Raw genomic sequence first — 14,115 nt, 5'->3', positions numbered from 1 at the left:
TACTTTCTCCACAAATAGCTAGCTCCTTAGACTGAATATAATACTAATAATTAGGACCTATATCATAGATACTGTATCATCTATAATCTTCTCATATGAATAGTCACTATTTGTAATACTCAAATGACTACAACTCAATATCATCGGAAGCTCAGATGTAGAAGTGTGTACGGAACTTTGAGTTTTAAGTATTTTACATTTTCTTCTTGAATGACAGAGGGTATAAAGTAAATTCCTTCACAATGATTATTGGTTAGAATACACTCTATCCATTGTACTAAACAAAACATTAACCTTTAAGTTGTAGAACAAGTAATGTAGTCGATAAAAGTCAAATAAATAAAGGAGACTTCTCACCACATAACTCTCTACATCACTCACATAACTGCCCCCCCTCTTCCCCTTACTCCCAATCAAGTTTTCCAACAAATTTTTTTCAACCCAAACTGAAAAATGTGGGAATGAACAGAATGAATACTGTTGATTACTACAGAAAATGAATGACTCAAAAATCAGAAGTAAGAAAATTTATATCACGTGGAATATTGATCACATAACCTTAACTCGACCCCTCTACCTTTCCTTATCCAAAAAGAAGAAAGCATGCTTCCATTCAATATATTTGAAAAACTATATCAGTCAAATTCCTACTAAAGGAAACCCAAACAAATAATCTTGTGGTTGATATCCAATCAAAAATATAGGAAAATAAATTCTGACCATAACGTTCCGCATGCACTTGCATACCCAGAACTATATCCTTTCTAAAAGGCAGTTGTATCTCCACCTCGAGTAGTTATTTATCCAGCATCATAATCCATGGACTGACTACCCATGAATGGAGATATATGCGATAGGTACCCCATACGAGACAGATCAATGCCTCACCATCTCAAGGGTCAATACTGTCCCGCTTTCCCAAGGACATATTGCGACACATTGCTGCCGGGTGTAGTTGAATTTCACTAGAAGACAATAGGTGGATTTCCGACGGTAAGCTGTGAACGGGACTTCCCGAAACATAAAGATAAAGGATGATGAGTATACTGATCCTTTTCGATCGGTACCTACTATCTATATGATAAGTAGTAGTGGCTCCTACAAGATTCGGTAATCCGCGAGACAAGTCGAAGGATTAATGTTCAAGGGGTGTCCTCACGTGACACAATTCCTTCCGAATCCCGAAAAGGAATTATTTCGCGGTATGGCTCGCGGAGAGGCAAATTTTGATGAGATTGATGGCGAATTGACGTTCTCCGAGATCTTGAGCATCGTATCCTAATGCTTATATAATGCCCCTTTAAGGAATCTGGTAGTACGAAATACGTACGCATATGAGGTACGAAGACGATGTGTATAAATCAGTCGATAGATTCCCCGAGATTGCATGTCTCTTCAGCCGATGACGGTCCGATGCCACCGTGCCTACCAGTTCAATGGTCCGTTTTCTACATGACACTTGATGGAATAAACAAGCGACATATGCAATATGTAGAGAGCCGCATGACATGACCGGCTGAGCTTGATAAAGTTCCAATCCTGTCGATCTTTGCATAATCTACGATGATTGAAGAGGTATATAATATAAAACGCACCTCAATGTGTCCCTACTTTAGATTTTTGAATGAATCAAATCGCATCATTAGTTGAAAATTTATATAATAGACTCTAGGTAATAGAAGTACTATAAAAACTATATTATATTCATATTTTATTCAAAATCAATATTATTTTATTGTCTTCTAATTCGAAATCCTATTTAAAGTCTATTTAGAATTCATAGGGAATTTTAAATACTTTAGATACTATAAAATTATTAAAGTTAATAAAAAGCAAGTAAAAGCTTTAGATATTAAATTTTAAGAATAAATAATTTATTACCTATTTGATTCATTTAAAGCAATAATAAATTCTATAAAAACAATAAGATTTTAGTAAGAGTAGGGTTTATATTATTTACTTATAATCTCTATAGAATTGATAGTGTTATAATAAGTAAAGATAAAGCGTTTTTAGAACATTCAAAGTAATTTCAGGTTAAGAGATAGTTACATTGATGGCGACATACTGATCTAATCGGTCCCTTCATACTAACGTTTATTAATTGTTAGATCCGCCGAAAGTAACCCCAGAAAGGGCCAGAAAGGCCTCAGCGAGTGATCAACCATTGATACCGACCTTGGCATACCTGAGCCGGTTTGAAGGTGGTATTTCCTCCAAATCTATGATTGCATTATTGTAGCCGCGTTTCCCTGTTAAAGTCCATCTGTTAACGCCAACCCCTTCATCTATGCATTCGCGTATTTCGTACTAACCATCAATGCCGTCCCCAACTCATCTACCCAAATAAACAGACCTTATTGTTACTTTGAAAGCCGCCTCATCGGACGATTATGATGACTATGGCTGGTTGGAACTTTTTAGAGAACATGAAATCCCGCCTTTCCACTTTTTAATTGCAAGGAACCTCCCTACTGCATTGTTTATGAAAGGTAAATCAACTTGGTATATCGGCTCCAAACTCGTAAAATATAGAAGCATTCATTAAGAAACGTATCCGCTGTGCGTATTCAGCTGAAAGATACCCACAAGGCAATTAATTGGAACCAATCAGTGACCCTTAACTGCAATTACCCGAAGCGCTATCCCGAAGGCGTCGTAAAAATGAAGGATAGTGTCGACTACCGAAGATGATGTGAGCTGAACTCGAAATCAATCTTGTTCCATCTTCACCACAAACTGAATATTACGACCAAGAGAATTATGAGTAAGGATAATGGGTGTACGTAGGAAGTAGAACGTATTCAATTTGGGCAACATACTACCCACACGACCTTATTTCCTTCTACATCACCCAGGAATTCCCACGAGTGAGCGTTAGAAGGCTTTCTTATGTTGCGTACAAGATGGAACATTGTATTGGTTCCTAGATAAATAGATCCTTTGGACCTGGATCAATCTCACCCATCTATCGATAATTGACGGGGTAACTGCAATGCCAGTACCACACGCACGCATTGCATGGCGCTCTACAGGGTCCATAATGGACAAGAACTCAAGAAAATAGTTAATACTAGGGCTTGGCATGGGTCTTTCACCAGGCCTACTTCCCAACTACGGATATTCACCAAGACACTATGACAATTCCCAACCTTTACCATCGTATCTCATTGCATTACCTGCTATATTACATGGAGGCAGACATTCACCGGTCAACGAAATCACAATCCCATAAACATCACCAACTGTCCGATTGTTGGTTCTAACGCCGAGCTTACGTTTTGTACGTACAATAACCCTATTGTGCAACATATCACTACCAGCCCAGCAGATTTACAATCCAGCGACCGTCGTCTCATCCATCCATCTCATCCCATCATTGATATGAGAATTGGTGCGAAATACGGCGGCACAATCAGCCGCGTTTGTTGACGTTTAATTGCTCATCTGATTCACATTTCTCTTAGGATGATGAATAATGAATGGTATGCTATGCGCTGCGATAACACAGTGGTACATCAGGTAAGCAAGGAATGGTGCCTATGTACAGTGAAGTATCGAGCCATGTGCTTTTAAGTGCTCCAAGCCCATTTATTCCTACTAAGTACAATTCACACGAAATCTGAGACGAGTAAATCGCCGAGAATTGCCAGATTTTGCCAGTTTAGTGTATTGTGACGGTCAATCGTGGGATGAGGGGAGCTGTATAAACTCCTGCCTTTACCGTAATCAGATAGTCTGGCCATAGAAATGTTGGAACACTAAGCGGGAGATCGCTCCACAGGATTCGTGAAAGGATTCGAAGGAAATCTAGCCTTGTAGTCTGTAGGTACAGTAGCACCTCCGGGCAGCCTTACGAGTGGAACCCCTTCCTACCATTCTTTGGCTTACTGGGGAGGCTTCTCCGTGTGACTTTTCTGACGGTGATGAGGTCCTGGTCAGAAGGTTGGAAGGTGGAGATGTGGATTAGGTACAAGTTGATAGATAGATATATTTTTCAACAAGGTATTTGGAGATATATACCTAGTATGTGTATTACCAGGTAATCATTGGGATTCTGCGGTCAATGAAATATATCGAATCCATGTCTAACCCTATACCAAAGCAGAAGAGAAAAAAGGAAAAGAATTAAAAGAAAAACATGGCAATCGCAACGTGGTAACGAACTAATCTACAAAGCATCTAGTAAGAACAGCCGAAATTTGCCCTCTCCCCAAATTTCTTACCCAGTTGGGCTGAAGCAAGACCTTACTAGGATTATAGTGGGGTGTTTTGCATAACCCGGAAACAGGGTTGGAGGTCTCGACATATCCTTTAAGCCTGACAAGGATCCTCTAAAGCATTCCACCAGAAAGCTCCATTCATACGCCCCCCATCTAATCTGGTCATGTATCGCATTGCCTCCTCATCATTATACTATACTAAAGCTAAAAAGGGCAAAAAGGAAATATCTCCCGAGTGGTTTGAACTTACTTGCATGTCCCTGACAGCTCTTCCACATGGATGCCGATGGGATTTACCTTACATACACTTTACGATGCTCCTGCATGCGCGTAAGATCACTTTGCTGACATTAACTTCGGTTTGTTTTTCTTTTATTGTCCTCGATTCTACTAAGTAACCTTAGCGGAGAATCTTCTGATCCATTATTCCATATCGAGGTAACCGGTTCCAATTTCTACTTAAGCCGCCTTCTCCCCAACTGTGTTTGTCCAGATGCATACCTCATCTACTTCATCACATATATAGTTGTCTAATACCCCATCTTCACCTCCTTTCATTCATCCCTCTCTCAGCCTCCAATCTTTTGTCAACACCCCGACAACAGAGAGACAACTTTACGAGAGAGATCACGAGACTCAGCTCACCATCCACCCATCATGCCCGTCGTATCTGAGCCCATTACGGGAGTAACTCACGCATATTCACATGGCTTCTTCTCCAGAATACCCACTCTCTACCTAATCCTAAGCGGATTCGTTCTTCTTTGCATCACAATCTTCATCCGGAGAAAACGCAGTTCCACAACAAAATTACAATATCATTTCCCACCAAGTCGTCCCTCTACCCCTCTTCTCGAAAAGTCCGATAGGAATCTCTTTGCTGCATTCATGGATGAAACCCCAAAATTGGATACCGACAACCTCGCACTCTCAAGAACCTCCTCGTCTTCTTTCGACTTCACCACCTCCCCCTCCTCAATCTCCAGCTCCCCCAAAACATTTTCTCGTCTCCCACCACCACCACCCCCCTTCACACCACCCTCGCCCCTCGAACCTCTCTCTTACACTCCCATTCACGGAGGGGAAAGTGAATCTGCTCCCCCCACCGAAATTCTCCACCGTCATCGTTCCTACACCAAGCCTCCCAACCCCCTCACCAACACGCCTGTCGTAAATGGCGAGATAATTTCCGGCGATGGCTGGCGTCGCCACACGCGTGTTTTTGGGGGCGGAGTATGTGAGGCATGTGCTGAGAGCGAGAGGAGAGCGAGAGGAGAATGAGCGCGTGACCATATAAGCAGGGTTTGAATAATAGTAATCTGAAGATTTCGAATGGAAATGGGGAGGTATTTCAAGGATCCTGGGAATCTGTTGCTATTGGTCAGTTTGAGAATGGGAGAATGATGGGTTTGGAAGAGGAAGGGGAGGATGGTGGCGAGCGAGAGATGAAGTGGATGAAAGTATGAGAAGATAGAGGTTGGGTTGCAATTATGGGATTGGATTGTTCATTTATGTGAAAAGAGCCGAGACTTTCAAGATTCATACGCAGATACGGGGATTATATGCAGCTGCACGATAGTAAAGGGAGTCATTTCACGTAATTTGGGAAATTAATGGGATGAAATCTTTATGACAGCCATCAACAAGAGAGTGGAAAAAAAGAAAAGGCAAGGAAAGAGCAGAAAATCGTGGCAATCATGATAAAAGAGTCGAAATGGATGGATGTGTGCATTTATCATCAATCATCTCCTAGGTATTCACGGGCGTTAATTGATAGGTCACCTGCGAAGGAGGTTTGCTTTGGATTTACTTGGATCTGCTATGGAAGGATGGATGGAAGTTATTTACTGTGTCACTAAAAATACGTTGCTGGCGAATCCATCATTGCAGCTTAAATAATTTTGTGCTGTGGATGGGTAAGGATGTATGAAGTTGATAAATGCAAATTTTCCCTCGCCACCTGGTATTCCACGTATATAAAAAGATATGTGGAGGCCGAGATTGTTGGTAGATCTAGAAGTACCAGTGCAAATGTGTTTATTATTTCGTATATGAGTAAATTTCAAGTAACACGACTTCGTAAAGATTATACTTCAATCTTGAAATATTGATATGCGCCGATCTTACACTCATCATAACTTATGCTTCTTGTTATCTAATCTGTACAATTCTTCATTCAAGACTTTGTACCACAAATGTCCTCCCCTATTCAACGCCACAAGATTTGCTTAAAGATTCTCCTCCTTAGTAATACACATTCCCGTCATATTATCCCGTAAATAAAACGCTGTGTAAGAAGTATACTATAGTAAGTTGCATAAAAGACCACACCATGCTGATGAAAACCATGCAAGTAATTTCAAAGTCCAAAATACAAAGTACCTAAAATCTACTCGATAGCGCTCTCAGATACTATCCCATTCGAGCCCATATTTGCTACACTTGAATTTCTTTGCATGGCTTCTTGGCTTTCTTTGAATTTTTGCCAACCTTCAGGATCATTCTCAATGAGTCTCTGTCGAACAATGCTAGCTTCGTTGTTCAGCTCGGCTATCACCGCATCTGGGCCTAGGGTCTCTATTTTGTTCCTGATGTCTTCGCATTGGAGGTCCTCAACCATAGACCTTAAGAATTGTAGATGTGCAGGTTGAATTTCGTGTTCTGTAGTTCCATGTAATTTGTCCTCGCCTTCTGGTTTTATGAGACTACGACGAATCTTCTGCCCAAAACGATGCATCCTGCCTTCTTCCTGTGAAAGTGCTTTGGAGGCCAATGAGACATCGGAGTTGTGACGAGATAGAGTGGGGCGAATTCCACCCTCGTCGTGCCCTCCCTCTTCATCTGAAGGTTGGTTTTCAGCCAAGATTGGTTCGGGTTCAACGTCTGATCCTTCGTAACCAGTGTGGAGTGGATATGCACTGTCCGTCATGGTTGTTCGCTCCGTTTCGGGCAATGATGGTGACAAGCGGGTCTCGGGAAATTCATCTTCAAACCTCTTGATCATATTTTGTAATGTATGATCAAGGAATAGTAATCGGTCTAATTTGCGGTCAGTTGAATCAAGGTATATTTGTAAAACAATGGATAGTTCTTACTGTAATTGTGGTGATCACTGGCCTTCGACTCCTTGACTAGAGCAGGTTGTAATCTAGCCCGAATCTTCCTGGCACTTCCCAATAGATTCTTCGACATATCCTTGGCTTTGCCACCTTTCACGGGGTTGTTCGGGGTGGCCGAACTGCTGCTTGGCCTAGATATTTCGGAGATAGCTTGATCCATTGATGGCCTCCTAGAATCATTGCCTTTGTTTCGTAAACAGATACCTAAAGCTTTAACCACACCTGTCCCGCCAATCACATAATCTTCATCAGGAGCTGGCTCATCATCATCATGATTCTCTTGGATTCCTTCCATGTGCCCCACAATGTGTAACAATACTTCGGGAACTGCAACGTCTTTTCCATTGGCAGCTCCATGGGGATCAGAGATTGCAGCAACAGCTTCACTGATTTCTGCAACTGGACCGCGTTCCATATTCCACAGACAGTAAGCAACAACTTGCTTAGCCAAGGCCCTAACAATTTCGGACGAATCGTTTGACGGAACTTCAATATCAATACATACAATTGACTGAGAGACTCGGACTGCGGCCATCAGCGAGGCATATAATGCACAAGCCTCTTCCTGACTTGCTTCGTCTTTCGCATTTGCAAGAGCAGCTAGTTGCGTATTTTCCATAAGAGTCACATGCGCAAGACTGGGGCTCTCGGGTAAGATTTCCGCAAGGGCGATGGCTTGTTCAGGAGTCATGGATACATTAGTCAAATGTATCCGCTTGAGTTGAGGCAAACGTGGTAAGTATCTGTGGTATGTCAGCCAATGATGTCCTGTACGACCGTACTGGGAGATATAATGAGAGTATATTTAGCAAAGCTGAGAAAATTATCAACTGAAGCCTTGCAGTGTAAGTTGCTGATATAAGTGACGCAAACTACTGGTCGCGGTACGAGACCGTAAAACTTTCGCAGCTATATCTGACACCGTCTTCATAAAATCAAAATGCTATTCAGCGCTTTGATGACATCTGGCAGGCCGCCTTGCGAAAGCGCTCAATCATTTCTCGGTACATGGGGTCAACGGGAAACCGTAAGGCTAGATACAACAAGGATTGATATTATGGATCACCATGTCGAACCATGCAGAGATTACTAACCTCTGCATATCATAATATTATGCGAAAATGACAGGAAAATAAAGAACATACCTGCGCAGAAGAGAAAGTGCACTGGGATTCGACTCGAACAGATCATGATTTTGCGATAAATCGATGAATCTGAAGTTCTTCAGCTTTGCCAGAGCTGGGAAAAGAGGCCACAGCGACTCCGGATTAAGGTTACAGTCTGCCAAGCTCAAGGCGTAAATTTTGTTGTTTTCATCAAGGGCATTCGCAACGATCTCCATAGAATCTTTGAGATCATTACCAACAAGATCAAGAGCTTCGCACTTGCCGAATTTTATCCATCTAGCAACATGTTCCATCCCGACAGACGTAATGCCATTACCCGCAAGACCAAGTCTTCGTAAGCCCGATTTTATAATTCCATCAACTAACCTATCTAATTGCTCGCTGTTGATGCCGCAATGGCCCAGATTCAAAAGTTCGAATTCTGGACCAGCGAGTCGATCCCCAATAGCCTTGGATAATAAGCAAGAGACTTCGTTGCTCGTGTGACTCGTGTTACTATCCGTTTTCTTTAGATGCCCAGAACCGGTCGTTGGTGTAGTAGTATCCTGGGGAAAAGGAATCCTTGACAAATCCAGAACCTTCAATGACCGGCACATATTAATAAACAGAGCGATATGCCGCCAACCATCTTTACCAATCTTGTTATTGTTTTTAAATACTAGCGATTCGATTATCCCACCCTGAGGATATTGGCCTTCTTTACGAGTGTGAGATTTTCTACCGTATGTTGGTAACTTGGCGGCCAAAAGACCAGCCAAAATGACACGAACGCCTTCATCAGTAAGTCCACAATTTTCCATTATCAGTTCTTTCACGGGGACCACAGCTAAGTAGTCTCCCAACGTGACAAGGTCTGGTAATTGTAGCCAATAACCCGAGAGATCTAATTTGGCAACAAGACCAGGTATTGCAGCCGTCGCTACCGAGGCTGTGAGCTGCTCAACAATTCTCTTTAATATTGGCGTTTCCCTTAATTGACAGCATCTTCTATAGATTCGAACAGGGTCCGTGGTAGGCGAAGCGTGGGTTTTTGGAGTAGCGGCATTGGAAGTTGGTGAGAGTGAACTGTCACTGTCGTCAATCTTCAACTCAACTGGGATTGTACCATTTGCCTCAGCAAGCCTTCGTTTCTTCTCTTTTCTTGCTTTACGCTCTTCTTCGCTACGCTTCTTCTTCTCTTTCTTTTTAGTATTGTCCTTTTCAACCGGTGGAGAGGATCCTGTAGCCTCTGGTGTATTTGCTGAGGGCTTTGGCTGAGCACTTTCGGTGAGCTTGTCATCAGGTCTGCTAACATTTGCTTTTGAAGTATCGTCCTGTTCCGTCTCGGACATAGAATTGTTCGGATTTTTCAATGCAGCGCCTTCTCCCTTTTCTTTGGAACGCTTCATCTTTTCTCTATTTTTATTATCGATATCATCGGACTCTTCCTCGTCCATGTAACGGGGACCGCTAGCTATCTCAACATCTACACAGAAAGCTACTCTTCTTAGTTTTGACTGTTCAAGCCCAGATATGGGGCATCTTTCCCGGTGATGATCGATGTTCAGAACCTTTCTCTCGCACAATCCATTGTGGCCTTTGGCTGATCCAGATAATTGCCCACCCGAAGATGACAGCCTTCGCAAGGCACTCTGTAAGAAACTGGGTCCACTCCGCGGAGGCGCTGGAACGTAAGGTGCATCGCCATCATCCTTCACCCCATGTACCAGCACCGCGTTTTTGGGCGCACTGGGTCCTGCAGGTCTTTGTACCGGAGGTTCTATAGGAGAAGCTGCCGGTGAAGTACTGGGAGATATGCTCGTATGGCTGGAAGGTGAGCCCGAGAACTTTGAGGATATGCTCGATAACCACGAGTTTCTGCGGGACATGTTGGGTGATGTAGAGGCTTTAGGTGGTGTGCCATTTGCCGTCACGATCCTTTCCGATGAGGTATTTCTAGACACGCCAGGTCGATTTGGAATCGGCTGTGGATTCGTTACAAATTCGGGTTCGTTTTCATTCTTTGGAGGGGTAGAGCCATTCTGTGGGGGCGGACTTGATTTTCCTTGTGAACCAGACGCATTCGGAACCATGCGAGGTCGTTTTGGGTCTGCAAGAAGTAACTCATGTTAGTCGCACACACATAGCAGGCAAATGTTCCAACACATCTCAATTTTCCATTGAAGTAATGCTTAAACCAACCTTTGTTGCTTGAGCTGTGTGTCATCCAACTCACATCCACGCCAGTCATTTGCTCCATCATGTAAATAAATCTTCAAGGTATGTTCTCCAGTTTGCGAATTGTTAGAAAATTTCTCCTAATTAATGTCGAAAAGATCTGGTGGATGTTCTTTCAAAAGTCTTCGCAATTATCGCAATCAAGATTTGTTATCGCTTGTTGATGTCTCGTAATATGTCTTGTTGCTGATGTGAGCAGTTTCTATTGGTACAAGTCCATGATCGTGTTTGTGCCACAAACGATTGTGACGGAACGGTGAATGAATTAAGGTGTTGAATAGAATGGGTATATCAGAATCAAATGCCACAAACCACCAAGTAGACTATAAATTGCGTTGGCGATTTGCGATAGTGATCAGACACCCTCTCACACCATGAAGCAATGAAGTGGAGCGGTGGAGAATATCGTCATGTGTTGGAACTTGGGGGTCCTCGTCGGGTTTGGTTGGTGCAAGTGGATTTAAGTTCGGTACCCAGCCTCGGAGATTCGATGTGATTCGATATAAAACAAGTTGTGCGAAAAGAAAAATCAATCTTGCGATAAAGTTTCAAGAGAAAGGGGCGTGGTATGGAGGGGTGAGAGGTCATCATGTTGAGAGGGGGATTAAAATCCTCATTTTGGTGTTTTTGATAAGGTTCCCGGCATTTTACTGAAAGGAGTTCTGGAAAAGTCCGAGTAAGCACTCTAACTAAGGTGTGATTCAAACAGAGAGGCGAGAAGATGTACTCCGTAGAAGGACAAGGTAACAACAAGTGAGAACGCAAACTTAAGACTTCTCCGTCAAATATTGTTCATGAAATACTAATAATACATTGGTTCATCATTCATCAAGATGATTAAGTTCGAGAGTATCAAGGAAGTATCATTTTTATCGCCTAGCTAGAAACTCCATGTCCGAAAATTTATTTGAAAATTTACTTCAATTCGGCAATCTTGGCCTTCACTCTCTCGCGCTTCTCGTCCTTGGTCAACTTGCGTCCCTTGAACTTCAAAGACTCCTGCTTGTACTCGTCCTTGGACTTCTTCTCTCCTCCCTCGACCTTCTTGAATGGGTCCTCACGAATAGCCTTGTGGGCCTCTTGGTACAACTCTTCCAATCCATCGGCCTCTATTTCATCATCAATGTAACCTTGGAATTGAGACTTGTAACGCTCCTCATCATCATCGGCGAGGGTCTCCATGTACTCAGCGACATGTCCACCATAGATGTATTTGCGGAGAGTCTCGGCATCGAGCTCCTTGCTTTCGATATCGTAACCTGGGAAACGGTTCTCGGAGTGAGGAACGAGGATACCACCATCGGAAGCACCCTTCATGGCACCGAAGATACGGGCACCAGTGGAAGTGCGGTGGAGACCAACATCAAGGAAAGCCTTGAATGGACGTCTCGCCTCATCGCCAGCAGCCTCGGTGAGTTGGTACTCTCCATCAGCCTCCTCAACACCGGTGAAGTCCTTATCCATACCGAGCTTTTTTAAGACACGACGAGCGATGAGAAGACCAGTGCAGTATGCGGCGGCCCAGTTGGTAAGACCGTGCTCAATGCCGTAGGCCTTGAGCTCGTGTGAGTATGCGGCGCAGAAAACCTTGTCACCAGTGATTTCGGATGTAACGATTTGCATGACGATATCACGGTTGGTGAATCGGACAACGAGACGGTATTTTGGCGCATTGTACTTGTTCTTGGCTTGGGTGATAAGACGCTTTCTGGCGTAGTAATCGGTCTTTCCGGAACGACGGCGCTTGTACTTAGTCTGGTAGCGACTGACTGATTGTTAGAATGCGAAATTTGGATTGAGAGAAAGGAGAATTGAGCTTACCTATAGTACGCGGAGTTCTTGACCAGCTTGGTGAAAGGCTGTAAAAATTCCAAAAGTCAGCAACCTTCAATTTCTCGAAGCATTTTGCTATTTGACTTTTCAAGGATTCAAGGATCTTGGGCCTTTGAATGCCATGATTGCAGATATACTGCAATCGAAGTATTTCGGATTTGACTCACCATCTTGTTCGATTGACCGCACTACTGGATTATGAATTGTCGTTGAAGGTGGAAAGAATCAAAAAGAGAAAACTTCGAGACATCTTCAATTCTTCAATTTCGAAATTAGTGGGTTCGCTTAAGTGTGCGGATGGTGGGGGACGAAGGATATCACGTGATTATACTTGACCCCCTCCGCATTATCTTTCCGGGGATGGGTTACCTATTAGTCAAATTCTTTTCCTCCTGGAATATAATAATATGTAGTTACGAAATTGAATTATTTTATTCATTCTGTGGTACCATATTATGGCCAAAAAGTCAATGTGTGAACCTGTGATTACTAGCCCAATTCAAATTCGCTATCGTCAATGCAGCTCTTAGGATTTTCAAGTATTGGTATCTCATCGAAGGGAATGCATGAAGATATCACAGAGTGCAGACATTCGAATCATCGTTGTTGAGGTAGCTTCAGGACTTGTTATCACAACTCACTGATTAGAGCAAAAGGGATTGCCACATGTCTGGTTGTGAAAAGTTTCAAAAACTGCATACTTAGCTTTCGAAGATCTTGTGCATGGCCTCGCAACCTGTTTTGTTGGTATCAATTTTAAACTCGAAACCTTTTTTCTCTGTTGCAGTTTTGGGTTTTATTGAAACTCAATTACATCCATCACCTGTTTACTTCTCCACTTGCTCCCATTCTTGTCCTGATTTCCTCTTGGGAGACTATGTATGCTACATCGAAAGGGTCTACCATTGATAAGTATGAGTGATCCTTTCGTTTATCTGCTTGATCGATTGTTAGTCTTGCAGGGCCAATGGATCCAGAAAGATAAGAGTAACTTATACTCTTTCCTCTGTTATTAGTTCGGGTTCCATCTTATCATAGCAAAAAGACAGCCAATTCACATTCACTAACCCTTTGTCAGCGAAGATTATTCCCCGTCCTTTTTGTATTGGACAGTATCAGCAGTTACCAACTATGGACACGTGAGTAGGTATGTTCAACCTTTATTGATTTCCCGTTAGATCTAACTCTTGAGTGGGTCCTAAGGGAAATCGTAGTGCAAAAAGCATGATTAAGTTTTCAGAGTGAACCGGCATGAATCGTTTGCTCATTGAGAAGCAAAGGGAAAAGAAGGGACTTAAAAGTGAAGGGCTTTGGGTAAAAGACTATCTCTCCATGGAAAGAGCTGACCAAAATCTCCCTTCAGAGGACAATTCACACCCGGAATCCCCCCAAGTTACTCCCTATTTTCAAGTAGGAACGCACTCTGGAAGCAAGCAATTGAGGACGAGCCCAACACCTTCCTGAGTGATAATGGAACTTTGATCCTATGTTACCACAACCTCCTGCGGTTTTTGAGCGTACCAATGATGCCTATAAAGATTCTCGTAATCCCACTTTGGCAAAACATATATTGAATACTCACCCGCAGTCGAAAGA

General features: G+C 42.8%; 3 protein-coding genes across 3 annotated transcripts; 1 reads left to right on the top strand and 2 right to left on the bottom strand.

The window, feature by feature from the left end:
- Positions 1-4,880: 4,880 nt before the first annotated feature.
- EAF01_009453 (uncharacterized protein) lies at positions 4,881-5,504 on the top strand (the record flags this gene model as incomplete). The annotated part of the gene is made up of 1 exon (XM_038917709.1): positions 4,881-5,504. One exon carries the CDS (start codon positions 4,881-4,883, stop codon positions 5,502-5,504), a length of 624 nt encoding a protein of 207 aa, XP_038766518.1.
- A 415-nt stretch (positions 5,505-5,919) lies between these two features.
- On the bottom strand, positions 5,920-10,711 carry EAF01_009452 (uncharacterized protein; the record flags this gene model as incomplete). Its single annotated transcript, XM_038917708.1, has 4 exons — positions 5,920-7,262; positions 7,319-8,085; positions 8,488-10,558; positions 10,651-10,711. The coding sequence occupies 4 exons, from the start codon at positions 10,709-10,711 to the stop codon at positions 6,613-6,615; spliced, it is 3,549 nt and encodes a 1,182-aa protein (XP_038766517.1). The 3' UTR covers positions 5,920-6,612.
- An 890-nt stretch (positions 10,712-11,601) lies between these two features.
- EAF01_009451 (uncharacterized protein) lies at positions 11,602-12,689 on the bottom strand (the record flags this gene model as incomplete). Its single annotated transcript, XM_038917707.1, has 3 exons — positions 11,602-12,451; positions 12,508-12,545; positions 12,687-12,689. The coding sequence occupies 3 exons, from the start codon at positions 12,687-12,689 to the stop codon at positions 11,602-11,604; spliced, it is 891 nt and encodes a 296-aa protein (XP_038766516.1).
- Positions 12,690-14,115: the final 1,426 nt, after the last annotated feature.

This window comes from Botrytis porri (genome assembly GCF_014898465.1).
Source record: "Botrytis porri strain MUCL 3234 chromosome Unknown BPOR_014, whole genome shotgun sequence".
Classification (NCBI taxonomy): Eukaryota; Fungi; Ascomycota; class Leotiomycetes; order Helotiales; family Sclerotiniaceae; genus Botrytis; species Botrytis porri.
Note: the sequence above shows the minus strand (reverse complement) of the source record. Positions and strands in the feature narration are given on the sequence as shown.